Here is a 17,767-nt window from a genome sequence, read left to right as displayed (position 1 = left end):
AATATGGCGTCAGACACTGCAATTGAAATCGCTGTACAATCTAAAAAACTATTGGATATTGTTTAACACGTACACTGCGTATGTATTTTTGCGGTCATCGCACCGTGCGTATGTCACTTTTCTAAAAATAAAATAAACACTTTTTCCTATTTGGTCATACGCGTTATCTCGTCACATAGTACTATAAAGATAGGCGCAAAGCTTTCTATATGAAAATATTATAACGAGATCCGTCAAATGCCGTACACAGTGCACACGGTCGTTATAGGTAGCGTAAATTAAATAATATTTTATTTTATTCTATTTTTTTTTTTTTTTTACTCCAGTCCAAAGAAGAAAAAAACGACTATGATCGCTTCCCGTTGTTTGCTGAATGGTTTCTTGGTGATCGCCTTAACTCTGGCCGTCCTGATACACGTAAGTGAAACTAAAAATTACAAAAAATTTAATGACACCAATTATATTATACCTACTATTATACGTATTATTTTATACATACATAATTTTTCTCACTTTTCTCTTTCGACGACCTTTTTCTACGACGGAATATTATTATTTGTTACGAACTCATAAAATGTTTTATGGTGAATAGATGCAAACGAATTAAAATTCTAATATAGATCGTTACATTAAATTCTATACATAATACAATCATTAAATATATTTCTTAAAATTCTAATATGAATAGCATAACACTATATCGCAAAATTTATGGCATCATATTTGCAGTGTTCATTTACAACAACGTTCCGCTGCGTTGATCTCCATCGATTTATGTTGTATAAAAATACAAATTTTTATATATTATGTGAGTTTCGTCTCCAGTATACTCGTTGAACGGGACTGCATAATAAGTTCATATCCCGTAATATTTTGACGGTGAATCATAAATACTATCAAATAAATAATTACACATTTTATTTTTAATAGTTTTCCACCCGTAACAATAGACTAGATATAGTAAATCTACCTTAAAGTTCAAGAGCCCGCTAATAGAATCTTTATTTACCAATAAAGAGAAAAGACGGTGATAACACTCCATTAAAAAAGTGGCACGATTTTGATTGTAATATTTTAGTTAAAATGAATACCGCTAGGCACCTCCATATTACTCAAAGGTCTATTACCTACATTATTTATTTGCTATTTCGATGCTTTGAATATATAGACTTTATAATATAATATTATTGTTCAAATTTCATAATAATTCATATGAAATATATGATTATATTATACTAGCGATTTGAAATAAATAAAAATGTTATATGTACGCACGAATTCAATTAAATAAATATATAGAGTGAGACTTCCAGACTCCGGTCATAACAAACAGTATTTAAAATAATGATCACTTCCCAATAATGTTCCAAATTTATTATAATTATTGTAAGAACTATTACTGTCTATTAAAACTTTGTTATTTACTATTGAGTCTGACTGAATTGACTCTAGACTATTTTTTTTAAAACATTAATAGGTACTTAAATTAATTAATTAAAAATGTCAAATAAATGTTTTGTGTCGGGCTGTAGAACAAGATATGCTAGTGAAGAAAAAAATTAATAAATAAAATAAAATAAAATATATAAAATTGTTTCGAGATCCAAAAATATAAGACCACAATATTGACTCAAAAAAAAAGTATGATTATTTTTAAATTTAAAATAGATAATAATAAAATACACAGATTTATAAAATGTATTATGTTCCTATATTTTATATAATATTATATATCTGTGACTAAAAAAGTTCATAATAATATATTGTTATATTCTACTAACACAGATTATAATATAATCTGTGGTATTAATAATATTTATACTGTGACAATTATTTGTACATACAATCATTTTAAGAAATTTTCAAGATACCTACTGATATTACTAATTTAAATATTATAATTTAAAATGAAATTTATTAATTATAATACATTAATAATTATACAATAATTGTATAACTTTTTTTTAAATTTATTCACTATAGGTTCTATTAATAATAAATAATTATTATGTACAATATGGTAATTTAATTTTTTACTTTTGTAAAAATATATAATATTATAATCATTTTACTTTATTTTAATATTTCTATAACATATTTAAGTTAAAGTATCATATTTTCATTAACTGTAGACTGGGATATAATTAGATATAACTTTGCGTGCAATGAAGCAAATTGAACTACCTAAACAAAAAAAAAAAAAACAAAAAAAAAAATTTATCAAAACAGTCAAAGTTGTAATACTAAGTAGGTACTTAATTAATATTATATAATTACTACGAACTTGTACGTACATTATTTTTTATATTTTTATCTATTTATATGCTCACCTATGAATATTATTTAAACTACAAAATTTGTGTCGAAAAATAAGCCACTTTTTTCTCCCGATCAAGTCGAGTGTTATCACCTTCTCTTCTGTATATCGTTAACGTACCTATTATAATATTATAGTTTTATACTTATATTAAATATTTATTTTTAATACTTATAAACAGTTAAATTTATTTACACAACGCAATACGCCAATAACACGTTTTTTTATCATTAATTTGTATTATTTATTTATTTATTTTTGTTTTGGTTTAATATTGCCGCTGTGTATTTTGAGTTAAAAAAAATCTTTAATAGTATCAATAGATAATAAATTATCAACATTCTACCTTGGAAAACGGCAAGAATGTTATATATTTTCTCGTGTATTAAGTACACATTTGTCAAAATACATAGAAACAGAAAAATAATTTCCAACAATTTAAGTAAACACCAACAAAATATACTTTTTGTCGATATTCCTAGTAAGACGATAATAGTAAATATTATCGATTTTCGAACACAATCATTTTATATTTTTATCATGCATTCAAATTTAAATTTACCCATTTTAGTGATATTCTTGAACCATCCATTATATCAATTTAGTTTTAAGTAAATAATTAGAAAATTTGATAATTTAATAACGGATTCCAAAAATTCTTAGTGTGAATTTCAATAATATTAATTAAGTATTCTAAGACCTCGTACATCTAAACTTTTATTGATGTTATTGACCATCTCACACAATGTTCAACTGTATAGCAAAAATGTTTATAATTAATAATAAAAATGTTAAAGATAATAATTAAATGACTATTTATTATAATGTTGTTTAATGTATACTGTCAAGGCAGATTGTTTATGATTAATTTACTTCTTCACTTTTGTCAACTTTAGCTACACACGTGCAAAGAACAGACACGCATATGAAATATGACAGTCGTGATACAATGATTCGTATAGTGATATTATAGTGTAGGTAAAATATAGGTAGGTACACTCGTACACTACAAACGTAATACATTTTTATGAACAGTCGTATTTATCTATCATTTTTTTATAATTTAATATTAATTGAAAACTTTTATCACTTACTCTAATTATAAAGGTACACAAAATATGATTTATCTATAAAATTGATGTGTAAGAATGTACATTGTAAATGTATAAAATATATATTCTATGTTATCATATTACACTGTTACAATTGTCAATACAATATTATGCAATATTGTAGTATTATATCATGAGATAATATAGAAAATTGAATATAATTTTAAACAAAAACAAAATTTCTAGTGGACTTAACGTTAACCATAACAAAGTATGCCCCTGGCAATTTACTATAAACAAATAAATAAATAATATTTAACTAAATATACCTATTTTTCCTGTTAATATATACATAGTTATATGTACCAAGAGTTAAGATTCGCAGGACCCCAAACACTATATAATTGAAAAAGAAAATAAATAAACATGTCTATAACTATTTTTTTTAGCTTAAAAATTCAGAAAAAGTTTAATGTTAAACTTCTCACATATTTTTATTAATTAATTGTATTAAATTTTAAATAAATAATTATTCAATTACTTATACAAAAAGTATAATTATTATAATAAATTTATGACACACGTGTTTTGTTAGTAAATAAAAATATCACAAATCATAGAATAAATATGAAAATTATATTAAATAAAACATAAATAAGTAATCACGTTATAATAATATACGATCACAATTATTTAAAACGTCAAAACGTATAAAACTAGACACCAAAATAATTTAAACGAATTTGATAGGCATCATACAATATCATTAATTTGTTCCATTATTATATCTATTTGTACTTATATTTTATCGGAAAAATACGTCATAAATGTTTATACATAAAATAATAATTTTACTGAAAATTTGTACTTTCAAAGTTGTTATTTCTCTGAAATTAAATTTAAAATTATTAAAAATGTATTTACACTAATTTAAGCTATACATACAATATTATATGACTTACATCTAACATAGTCGATCTAAAAAATAATAATAATTTATAATTTTGTGGTTCTTGATTTTGAAAATTATTTTTTATTCGAAGCAAATTTTACTCACTTATTACTTTAGTTATCGATATAATTTTAGTATTAACACATATTGAGTCATAATATTAATGTGAATAAAACACTCGAACGCAAGAGTTTACTGGTACACCTTACGTGTTTGTTATGAAAACTGCAGAAGTAAACTGAACTGTCGTACGAGGTTCACATGTCGCGTATGGTAGGGAAATCCCCTACCATATATATAAACATAATTTAATATACGTAACACTTCTTTCCTTATAAGTAAAATTTGTTTTTAAGTTAAAGTATTTTAATATTATAAAATTCTGAATATTTCTATTTATGATTGAAACTTAAATGCAACACAATACACAATAATTTATAATACATTGATAACAATGATATAACATATGTATATTGGTACATGGTATCAATTGTATCATAAAATATTTATTAAAATTTAATCGACCTAATATAAAAACAATAAAAACAATAATTTGTAATAAATAATGATAATATATTTTTTTTGGGAGGGTTCCCATTATAATGTTTCCCACTGGACCGCATGAAACGTAGTTGTGGCACTACTGTTATGGTTTTTTCCTTAGAACGCGACAGGCACATCGGTTATCTGGAGCGATGACAAAGGTGGCGAAGACGGTAGCATTGCTGGTTCCGTCGTCAGCGGAGAGGGCACAACGCTGTCGCCGTCACTGTTAGACCGAGTGATAGTCGTGATGTACAGCATCAAGCAACAAGCGTCCAAAACGCTTAACAGGGCCGGAAGCGCAGCGTCCGTTCTCAGCCATCTCCAACCCGGCACGACCAAGCAGACGTTGGAAGTGGGCGGCATCAGACTGCGAGCCCCCAAGAAAAAACTTCCGTCGGGCGAAAATACGCTGGGACGACTGCAAGAGACCAAGGGACGCACTGTGGCCGCGACCAAGAAGGTGGTGGACGAGACCATACACAAGCTGCAGTCCACCGTGAGCGACATAAGACGCACGATCAGTGGTGAAGACTTGAGCGACGTCAGCGGTGACCGGAGGAGAAGTAGCTCGCTTGACAGCCTGTTTCGGCCATGGGCATGGAGGGTAAGGCGGTGTTTGAGTAGGGGTCCGACAGGGAAAATCGAGATAAAGAAACCCGAGTCAATTATCAGAGATATTTGGGCCGAGACAAAGATGCTGATGGACGCCGAGAAAAAACGAGAGATGGAGTTTGAGATATGGAAAGCGAATGAGGAGCGATATAATAAGATGGACGAAATACTTAGAAATATTGGGCTCCATCGAAAGAAAGAGGAGGTCCCGTCAAGGGGAAATGTGGTAGTCGAGCCACCGAGAGAGGAGGTGGTCAAGCCACGGGCGGAGTCGGTAGTCCCGCCAATGCATCCACTAGACAACAGCTACAACAATACAGGCAATAATCTAACCATCGTTGATCTTTTCATTTTAATATTAATAGGATCAATAATAATAGCATTTATAGCAATAGCAATATAACGTTAATTGTTTCTGATTATATATAATATTATATTATATTAACTGTATGCGAAGTTAAGTCTTAAATAAATTATTTATGTTTGTATAAAGTTATCCATTTATACTACCTAATATTTGTACAATAACGAGAGTGTAATCGGTGAAAACCGTCTCACAATATTTGTATACAATTATATATTATTTTTATGAAGTATTCGACTTGTTTTTACAATCCTACAAACATAAAGTATACGCATTAACGTATTTATATTTTATAATATTCCATTTCACTTAACAGGTTTAAATATCACCCCCGAAACTTGTAAATAGATGAAATATCTTATTTTGTGACGTGAATGTAACAACTTTACTCTGCTTATTGAAAAATAAAGTAATTTTACTACAGTTTTATAACTGAGTAGCAAGAACGGTAAGTATGACTTCATTGGTTACCAACTGTGATGGCGTATTGGTGTGCCTCGCCCAATTCATTATTTTTATTCATTATTTTCACATGTCATATCCATGTGATTTAACTGCAATTTCGTTGTTGCACTCGCGTGTCAAGCATCACGCATAACAGATCATATCAAGAGAACAAACTATATGATTACGACTGTCGATTTTCACTATGTATAAGAGTCAGCGACGACCACGTTCGTGAAGTCGGCACCCCGACTCGGGCAGTTCGGTTCCGAATCGATCTCATCTTTTTGCAACGAATTCACAACAATTTATAGTACGAGTATTTATAAAACAATTTGCAACACATTGTTTGAGGCGATACAAACAAACATAGTTTTAGGGTGCCAAATTCATGTAGTACCCCGACTTTATTCGATAGTTTCCAAATCTATTCCATTGTTTTGCAACGAATTTGCAACACCGACTAAATCCAATTTTCTACCAAAAAAGTGCTCTTAATTTCAGAAGATTAAAGTATCTTTCAGACTACTTATCGTGTTTACAGACACAATCACACACACACAAAACAACACATAAAACATTATAAAAAAGCATATTATCTACTTACTAAATTTTGATGCTTAATTTGATGTACCGGTGTGCCTAAATATATATACAGGGTGATTCTTTTATCAAACTATACTCATTATTTCAAAAAGTATAGATTTTTTTCTATTCATTTTTTTCAAATTTTTATATACATATTTTTCTACAACTGTATACATTTTAAATTTTTTCCACTCTTATATTATTTAATAGTAAAAAAACTATCAACTTTTGATTTTCAAATGGCAACCTATATTAATAATTGCATAAATTAATTAAGCCATTTTTTTCATGAATTTTCACATTAAAATTTTTAACTTTCGTTGCGGATCCGTCAGCGAGTTATAGCTGCTCAAAGTTGGTTAGTATTAGAAAGTTTTTAGTCAAAACTGGGATTTTTATTTGAAAAGTTTAGTCGCAATAATAATAATGAATTTTATATCGTCGACCTCTTGGTATAACGAAGAGAGTGGTGATAATATTTATACCTGTTATTACCTACCATATAGCTTATTATAAATTGGCATATAATTATAATTAATTGGACTAATGTTACTACTTATAACTACCTAATTATCTACTGATGGGTTATAACACATTTGTACTGAATTAACACTTCCCAAAACTACTCAACTTTGACAAGTTTTATATCTCATCAACGTAAACGAAAAATGAAAATTTGGGAGATTGGTTAGGTTTGAATGTGATAATTCAAAAAAAAAAATAGCTTTATTAATTTATGAAATTTTAAGTATAGGTCGTCATTTGAAAATCAAAAGTTGATTGTGGTTTACCTAATGCATACAAGGTTGAAAATATTGGAGAGTGCTACAATTCTGGAACAGTATGGATCTTAAATTTTGAAAAAAAAAATTGAGAAATGTCAATACTTTTTGAAATAATGAGTGTTTTTGATAAAATAATACTCTGTATAATACACGAGAGTCTATGTACAAATTATATACTATACTAAAAATGTTCATTCCTATCACAATAGAAAAAAATATTTATTGTATATAATATATATATATATATATATTTTATATACGGTATCTACTTAGAATTATAAACAGTGCTGATTAACTTCAAACTGTTCATGTTATTTTATTATTTTCTAATATAATTGATTTATTCAAGTAAATAGAAAAACTTATATTGTTAATATTTAAATCACTATTACCGTATTAGAAACACATTTTTTAATTCGTTTTTAACCGAAAAAGTATAAAATTATTATTTGACGTAATGTTTATTAGTAAATTAGCTTTAAAAATTGTATAATTAATACGTAGTTAAAATATAGACCATACTAATGTGTTTAATATTATAATATTCAACAACTTGCATTATTACAAGTTATGAGTATAATTTTATTATTTTCATTTCTTCTCGCAGCTATATTTTAATAGGGTTACTCTTTAATATACCAATATTATTTATTTATCAAAATAAAAAATTTATAGTTATTCAATTTCACTAATATAAGCTGCAAATCGAAAATTTGATTAGGTTCGAAAAATAATATAATAATCATTGCGTATATATATCACACATCTATACGATGTAAAACAATAGGCTACATTAGGTCATATAGCAAAATCTTCGATCAATACGAATGGCAGTATACAATATAATAGATGACGCGCGTTTACTAACAGCAACGCCTACGCACCTATAGATAGTATGGGTATACACACACACGCCTATAAATGGCTATAAATATATGAGACGATTAATACGACGATATTTAACGTACATTATACGTTATTGTAACACGGGTATCGTTTATTGTCGATTATTACTTAAATGTTATGCCACCTATTACCTAATTTGAATATAACGCAGCGCACGCGAATAACGTTTCCGCCACCAAACTCTCTGGCGATCAGCACTCGGAGGCTCGTAACTGGGTGACGTTACGACGGCGGTGTGACCACCCCTCAGTTATCGTCCGTTCATCTGTCTCACGCGATTTCTATACATAAAATGTATAACGATTCATCAATTGAGAACGACTGGGCCGATTTTTTTTTTTTGAAAAACCCTTTTTTTAAATTTATTTTGATGATTGATTTTTTTAGTTACGGAATGTTTTATCAAATTGAAAAAGCTACAGCAAGCTTTAGCTTAAAAAATTGTCCATATATGACATCATTAATCGTTAACATTTTTGTGAGTTCACATCGTCGAAGGAGGAACTCATTACAAAAGTGTTCACAAGCATTGAAGACAATTATAAACATCTTGATTGGATAAGAGAACAGACAATACTAGCAGCGAGGAATAAGGACGTCGATAGTTTGAATTGTATCATTCTAGGTAAAATCACTGGAGAATTGCGTTCGTATATCGAGACCGACGAAAATGAAGTGACAAATTATCTGACGGAATTTTTGAGCTCGGTTGATGTGCAATAGGAACTCCACCGCATAATTTACAGCTAAAGATGAGATCGATCATTATTATGTTGCAGAATCTAAATCATCCTAAATTGTGCAATGATACGCGATTGTCCGTCAAGAAACTGATGAACAATGTACTACAAGCAACGATAATCGAGGGCAAATTCAAAGGAGATAAAGTCCTTATCACACGAATCCCGATCATTCCAACAGATCTTCAATTTAAATTAAAGCGGATTCAGTTTTCTGTTTGATTAGCTTTTGCGATGACAATCAATCAATCGCAAAGCACATCGTTGGAAGTCTGTGGAATCGATTTAGAATTTTCGTGTTTTTCGCATGGTCAGTTGTACATTGCCAGTTTGCATGTTGGCAAAACGTTTTCGTTGATTTTTTTTTGTACCAGAAAACAAAACGAAAAACATTGTTTATCATATTGTACTCAACTTGATTTCTCAGGTCCTTACAAACAGTCGACATAGATAAACATTCTTTGCGTACTTTACTGCTATCTATGTAATATATAAATATAGACAATAGCTAACGATGCTGCTCATGAAGAACCATATTCGTTTACCCGAGTCGTTACACAAAGTATCTACACAAGAGTAACGTTATTAAAAAACATATCTTTATACGTTATCTCAACGTCCATAACTACAAACATTTAATAGTATATTAAACATGAGAAATATAATGTATATAAAAGCACGTATAACCAAGTTCTGAGGTATATGCATATTTATTTCAACGCGAGAGTTTAATCGATCGTTGAAAGCACAAAGCACTCACCTACTTTCATAGAAAATACGACGTAGAATATAAAAATAATGTAATAAAAAGAGAAATGTAAGAGTAAGTCATACACAAAGAATGGATACCAATTTTTTTTCGTATAAGTGCCTGAATTTTCTTTAATAACTCAAAAAATGTGCAATTTATTATTCAGTACAAAGAAAATAAAACTCATAAATTGGTTAGTCGGTAATTATTTTATTGTTAAAGTGTAAACTCTATAATTTAATTACACCAACCTGCAATTTCGATACTTCGTTACTATATTCACAGTTCGTATTAATTATGTTATTCAATTAACATAATACATAATTTTAATTAGATAAACAATATCATTACTGTACAAGCAGGTTTGAAACATCACACAATATTGCAATTACTGCACTTATGGTACATATAAAATATTATGTTGTATTATAGACATGTACCTGCAGTATTATTAATTAAATCATTAATAAGATAAGATAATGTAGGTATTAGGTAGGTATTATTATTTTTCATGGAGTACTTCTTCAATAACATTGTTGCGTATGTGAAAAAAAATGTCGATCAGAGTGCAATAATTATAGTTAATAATAGTTAATTCAACACATTTATTCACAAATGGCATTATACATAGCCACATAGGTACAGTTATTATACCATAATTGATTATAAATCATGCGATAAATATGGTGCCAGCCACCGTTAAAATCGCTGTACAAACTACAAAACAATTGGAAATTGTTTAACATGTTGACTGCGTACTGACGCCAATCCTATCATTCAGCAACGCGTTTGACGCCATTTTGCGTCCAATATATATTTAAAGTAAATGATTTATTATTTCCTACGCGTTGCTATGAATATTGTTTTTTATTATTTAGCGTCTATTGATTTTTCATATGACTAGTCAAAATGATCCTCATCAAATTCAATAGATTTGTCTAAAATGTAAAACAACATTTCAGTGAAAAGAAAGATATTTATCAATTTTTATCACATATTAACTATTGATTGATTAACCAATTTTACAAAATTGTCCTACAGGCCACGTTATATTTGAATTCCACAAGAAAATATGTAGAATGAAGGTTTTGGAGACCCTACGTGGCGACAAAAACAAGTTGCACGGCGGGCTTCAAAACCCCAGGTGGCGCTGTTTACAAGTCACATCGAAAGGTCCCTAAGGATAAACCCTAAGTGGCGCTATATTCAAAACTGAATTTTATGGCTCGACACTTAACCTGTTAAACGCGCGTTTTAAAATATGTACTTATTTATACGCCGTTTGAACGTATGACCTGCAAATAGGAAAAAAATGTTATATTATTTTAGAAAAATGACATATGCACTGTGTGATAACTTCAAAAAGACATACGCAGTCTACGTGATAACAAACAACGTATATTTTAATTAAAATATTATATAGTGATAAATCGTTCTTTTTTCTGTGCGTTTTATCTAATCACGTCAGAAAGTTCAATGACGATATGTGCAAAGCACTTTGTATAAAATATTATAACGAGATCCGTGAAATACCGCACACACGGTGAGCGAATGATCTTATTTAGTCTTCTGTCGATAAGCATACTCGGTCGTTATAGGTTGCGTAAATTAAATAATATAATATTTTATTCTATTCTTGCACACCCGTTCTAAGAAGAAGAAAAAAACTATGATGGCTTCCCGTTGTTTGCTGAATGGTTTCTTGGTGATCGCCTTAACTATGGCTGTCCTGGTACACGTAAGCGCAACTAAGAATTACAATAAATTTAATAAAACCTATTATACACCTACTATGATACAATGATACACATTACATTAAACATACATCATTTTTCTCACTTTTCTCTTTCGACGGTCTTTTTCTACGACGGAATATTATTATTTGTTACGAACTCGTTAAATATTTTACGGTGAAAAGATGCAAACGAATTAAAATTATAATATAGATCGTTACATTAAATTTTACACAATACAATCATTAAATTTATTTCTTAGAATTCTAATATGAACAGCATAACTAGAGTTTTGTCTATATACTCGTTGAACGGGACTGCATAATATGTTCATATCCCGTAATATTTTGGTGATGTATCATAAATACCATCAAATGAATAATAAATTATAATAATTATACATTTTTTTTTTTAATGGTTTTCCACCCGTTATCTAAGACTAGATGTAGCAAATCTATCTTAAAGTTCAAGAACCCACTAATAGAATCTTTATTTACCAATTGATTATTATGATAATCGATGTAGAGACGAAAAGGTGATAACACTAAATGAAAAAAGTGGCATGATTTTGATTGCAATATTTTAGTTAAAATGAATACAGCTAGGCGCCTCCGTATTACTCAAAGGCCTATTACCTACATTAATTATTTGCTATTTCGATGCGTTGACTATAGACTGTATACTTTATAGTGTAGTATTATTGTTCAAATTTCATAATAATTTATATGAAATATGATTACATTATACTAGCTAGTTGAAATAAATAAAAATGTTATATGTAGGCACGAATTCAATTAAATAAATATATAGAGTTAGACTTCCAGAATCCAGTCATAACAAACATTATTTAAAATAATTATCACTTTCAATAATATTCCAAATTTATTATAATTATTGTAAGAACTATGACTGTCTATTAAAACTTTGTTATTTACTATTGAGTCTGACTGAATTGACTCTTGACTATTTTTTTAAAAACATTAATAGGTACTTAAATTAATTAATTAAAAATGTCAAATAAATGTTTTGTGTCGGGCTGTAGAACAAGATATGCTAGCTAAGAAAAAAATATAAAATTGTTTCGAGATCCAAAAATATAAGAACACAATATTGACTAAAAAAAAAAGTATAATTATTTTTAAATTTAAAATAGATAATTATTAAATACACAGATATATAAAATACATTATATATATTATATATAATTTTTTATATATCTGCGACTAAAAAATTTCACAATAATATATTTTTATACCTATGGTAGGTACTAACAAAGATTATAATATAATCTATGATACTAATTATTTCTATGATAAATTATTTGTATATACAATCATTTTAAGTAATTTTCAAGATACTGATATTAATACTTTCAATATTATAATTTAAAATGAAATTTATTAATTATAGTTTCTGTTAATAATAAATAACTTAAGTACAATATGTTAATTCAATTTTATACTTTTGTAAAATTATATAAAATACATAATAAGTATAGTTACTATAATAAATTTATGACACACGCGGTATGTTAGTAAACAACAAATATCACAACTCATAGAATAAATATGCAAATTATATTAAATAAAACATAAATAAGTAATCACGTTATAATAATATACGATCACAATTATTTAAAACGTCAAAACGTATAAAACTAGACACCAAAATAATTTAAACGAATTTGATAGGCATCATACAATATCATTAATTCGTTCCATTATAATATCTATTTGTACTTATATTTCATCAGAAAAATAAAAAATGAATATTAATTATACATAAAATAATAGTTTTACTAAAATTATATACTTTCAAAGTTGTTAATTTCATGAAATTAATTTTAAAATTATTAAAAATATATTTATACTAATTTAAGCTAAACCTACATACAATATATATAACTTACATCTTACAGTCGATATTTTATTATAATTTATAGTTTTCGTGGATCTTGATTTTGAAAATTATTTTTTATTCAAATCAAATTTTACTCACTTACTTTAGTTATCGGTATATTTTTAGTATTCACACATGTTGAATTGTGATATTAATGTGAATAAAACACTTAAACGCAAGAGTTTACTGATACACCTTACGGCTTACGTTTTTACCTATTATGAAAACCACAAAAGTAAAATGAACTGTCGTGCTAGGTTCACAGTTTCACACGTCGCGTATGGTAGGACATTCCCCTACAATATTTAAATTTTAAACATAATTTAATACGTAACGTCGTAACACCTCTTTCCTTAAAAGTAAAATTTGATTTTGTAATTAAAGTATTTTAATATTACCTATACAATTCATACAATTCTGAACATTTTTATTTATGATTAAAACTAAAAATATGCAACACAATAATTTATTATATAATGATAGCAATGATGTAACATGTATATTGATCCATTTTATCAACTGTATTGTGAAATATTTATCAAAATTTCATCGACCTAATATAAAAACAATAATTTGTAACAAATAATAATAATATTTTGTTTTTGGGAGGCTTTCTATAATAGTATTTCATACTGGACCTCACGAAACGTAGTTGTGGCCAGGGTTGGGCAAGATACTAAAAACAAAGTATCATGATACATGATACATTCATTTAGTGTATCTAGATACAAGATACAAGATACATGTATCTTTGATATATCAGATGTATGATATTTTTATACTTTTATACAATTGAATTTTATTAATTATTAAACGTAAATTACACAATACACTATACCTACTGTCCATACTTTTTACTCTATAGTTGTATTACCTATGTATATATTAAATAATACAGTATGTCAAAACACTTAATACAATAATAATAAAATTATTTTAATGAAAAAAAAATAATAAAATACATCTTAAATTTTACTTATAAGTATAAAGTTATAATTGGTTATGGACTTATGATGAAAAATAAATATAATACATTTTTAAATTATATATATTAGGGTCTTATGGACTACGTTTAGTTTTTAAATTAAATATTATTTTTATTAATTAAATCTTGATTACCTTTAAGAAAAATTAATTTTTCAAACATTTTGTTTGATAGATTAGATCTACTGGGTGAGTGTACAAAACTAGTAAATGAAAATAAACGCTCAACAGGAGCAGATGAACACAGACTTGTATTATATTTTATAAATAGTGTTTTTATAGATGGTTAACTATTTAAACAATGTAATGATTTGTTATTGTCGTTAAAATAAGTAATTAATTCAAGTTCATTCTTTGATTGCTCTTTACTTTCAATTTGAGAATAAAATATAAAAAAACTATCTTTAGAATTTTACTAGATTCATGGTTACTACACTCATTTATAATTTTTTCTATTACATTTATACGCAAATTCTATATTATTATTGTTTTTTGGTGGTTACTAATGTAATTTTGAATTCACCTTAGTTTAAAATTTGGATGGAAACATGTTGCTAGAATAGGTTCATTAATTTCAGGAGGTAGTTCAAAAAATAAATTAAACCTTTTTGTGAGAGAACTAATTAAAAGTGTAATTAAAAATCTCAATATTTTAAATTTTTTTCTTTTAAATTTTCGAATCGGGATTTTAAAGAAAATAATGATGGTATTAATATTCCTTAGAAACAATTATTTTGAGCTTGTAAACAATCTAGGGCGCAAGCTATCGGTTTTAGTAAAATTATTAATTCATCTAAATATACTAACTCTATATCTTTAAAGTTGGTATTGACATTTAAATGTTAGAAAATTATAATTAGTATTTATCCTTAAACTTTAAGAATTGGCTCAGTGCATCATAAAAGAATTCCACCAACAACCTAATAAATCGTGTTTGATTTCCGAAGATTTCGGTGTCCTAGATATATTCCACAATGTAGTAGATACATGTAATATCTTTTTTACAGTCCAACCCTGGTTATGGCACTACTATTATGGTTTTTTCCTTAGAACGCGACTGGCACATTGGCTAGCAAGAGCAATGACGAAGGCGGTGGTGGCGGTGGCGATGGTGGTGCCATCGTCGGCAGTGAGGGTACAACGCTGTTGCCGTCGCTGATGGACCAAGTGACAGATTGGATGGACAGCTTCAAACAGCAAGCGTCCGAGACGCTCGACGAGGCTGGAAGCGCGGCGTCCGTGCTCAGTCGCCTTCGACCGGGCACGAACAAGCAGACGTCGGAATTGGGCGGCAATGGACTGCGAGCCTCCAAGAAGAAACTTCCGTCAGGCGATAACACGCTGGTACGACTGCAAGAAACCAAGGGACGCACCATGGCCGCGGCCAAGAAGGTAGTGGACGAGACCATACACAAGCCGGAGACCACCGTGAGTGATATACGACGCACGATTATCGGCGACGATTGGGACGACGTAGGCGGTAACCGGAGGATAAGTAGTTCGCTTGACGGCCTGTTCCGGCCGTGGGCATGGAGGTCAAGGCGGAGTTTGAGGAGGGGTCCACTAAGGAGAGTCGAGAAAAGGATAGAGGTGGTGGTCGAGCCAAGGATAGAGGTGATGGTCCCGCCAAGGAGAGGTGAGGAGGTTCATCCGTGGAGAGAGAAGAAAGTTCATCCATGGAGAGAGGAGGAGGTCCCACCAAGGAGAGAGGTGGACGTTGATCAATCGAACGAGATGGAGTTCGATAAATGGAGAAATATGAGGTTCATCCTGCCAGGGAGTGAGGAGGAGGTCCATCCAGTCCATACATGGAGACAGGAGGAAGTCGAGAAACGGAGAGATATTGAGATCCCGCCAAGAAGAAAGGTGGACTATGATAAATGGGAAGAAATGTTCGATAAATGGAGAAATATGATGTTCATTCCGCCAAGGAGTGAAGTGGTGGTCCCGCCAAGGAGTGAGGAGAAAGTCCATCCATGGAAAAAGGAGGAGGTACTGCCAAAGAGTGAGGAAGAGGTCCATCCATGGAGAAAGGAGGAAGTCCTGCAAATGCATCCGCGACAAGGAATAGCTACAGCAATACAAGCAACAGCCTAACCAACAGTGATCTTGTAATTATAATATTAATAATAATAACAACAACAATATAACGTTAATTATTTCCGATTATATACAGGTTGGGCAGTAAATCATGCGATTTTAAAATAAAACAACAACGTTCCTCTAAAGTAACGGTTTGGTGCGTTTCATAAGGCCATATTTTTTCGAGAACGAACATGGACCATCTTGCAGATATCATTTATAAAAATTAAATAACAAATTAACACTTCTTTAATGCTATTTTATATACTTTCAGGTTATATAAATATATTTGTTAAAAATATACTTATTTAGTTTTTATAGTTATTTTAAAATCGCCCTATTCACTGCCTCACTCTATATAATATTATATTATATTGACTATTTTACGAATTCATATTTGTGTTAAGTTATCCATTGATACTAATATTTGTACAATAACGCGAGTTTAATCGGTGAAAATCGTCTCACATTATTTATATACAATATTATATGTTATTATTTTTTTTTTTTTTTATTAAGTTTTCGACTTGTTGTTGCAATCCTACAAATATAAAGTATACGCATTAATGTATTTATATTTTATAATATCCCATTTCACTTGGGTATAATACATAGGTTTAGATATCACCCCGAAACATATGTATGGATGAAATATCTTGTTTTGTGACGCGAATGTAACGACTTTGCTGACTTTGCTCTGCTTACTGAAAAATAATGGAATTTCACTACAGTTTTATAACTGAGTAACAAATACGGTAGGTATGATTTCATTGATTACCGACTGTGTATGGCATATTGGAGTATCTCGCCCAATTCATTATTACTATTCATTATTTTCGCATATTATGTGGTTTTGGCCGGAGCCACACATAGCGGTTGAACCACTAAAAAATTCAAATTTTTTGATTTTAAATGCAACCGCTTGATGCGCGGTTCGACCGCTGCGACTCAACCGCTATGTGTGGCCCCAGCCTTAACTGCAATTACGTTGTTGCCCCGCGTGTCAAGCATC

At 29.3% G+C, this 17,767-nt stretch overlaps 1 protein-coding gene across 3 annotated transcripts; it reads left to right on the top strand.

Moving 5' to 3' along the window:
- The first annotated feature begins 202 nt into the window (after positions 1 to 202).
- LOC114131189 (uncharacterized) lies at positions 203 to 17,058 on the top strand. 3 transcript variants are annotated; one of them, XM_027996352.2, is made up of 3 exons: positions 206 to 417; positions 15,724 to 16,784; positions 16,850 to 17,058. In XM_027996352.2, the coding sequence occupies exons 1-2, from the start codon at positions 349 to 351 to the stop codon at positions 16,768 to 16,770; spliced, it is 1,116 nt and encodes a 371-aa protein (XP_027852153.2). In that variant the 5' UTR covers positions 206 to 348; the 3' UTR covers positions 16,771 to 16,784; positions 16,850 to 17,058. The 3 variants fall into 3 exon arrangements, with proteins under 3 accessions (XP_027852154.2, XP_027852153.2, XP_027852152.2); XM_027996351.2 differs by lacking the exon at positions 206 to 417 and adding an exon at positions 11,575 to 11,795; XM_027996353.2 differs by lacking the exons at positions 15,724 to 16,784; positions 16,850 to 17,058 and adding an exon at positions 4,986 to 6,072 and having other exon boundaries at positions 203 to 417.
- The last annotated feature ends 709 nt before the right edge of the window (positions 17,059 to 17,767 follow it).

The sequence above is a fragment of the Aphis gossypii genome, chromosome 1 (assembly GCF_020184175.1).
Source record: "Aphis gossypii isolate Hap1 chromosome 1, ASM2018417v2, whole genome shotgun sequence".
NCBI classification, from domain to species: Eukaryota; Metazoa; Arthropoda; class Insecta; order Hemiptera; family Aphididae; genus Aphis; species Aphis gossypii.
This window is presented reverse-complemented; position numbering and strand designations above follow the sequence as displayed.

Excerpts from the sequence above, each read along its gene's own strand:
- LOC114131189 (XM_027996352.2), top strand. The coding sequence starts at position 349 with ATGATCGCTTCCCGTTGTTTGCTGAATGGTTTCTTGGTGATCGCCTTA. Across the intron at positions 418-15,723 it reads CTCTGGCCGTCCTGATACAC|AACGCGACTGGCACATTGGC; the intron begins GTAAGTGAAACT and ends TTTTTTCCTTAG.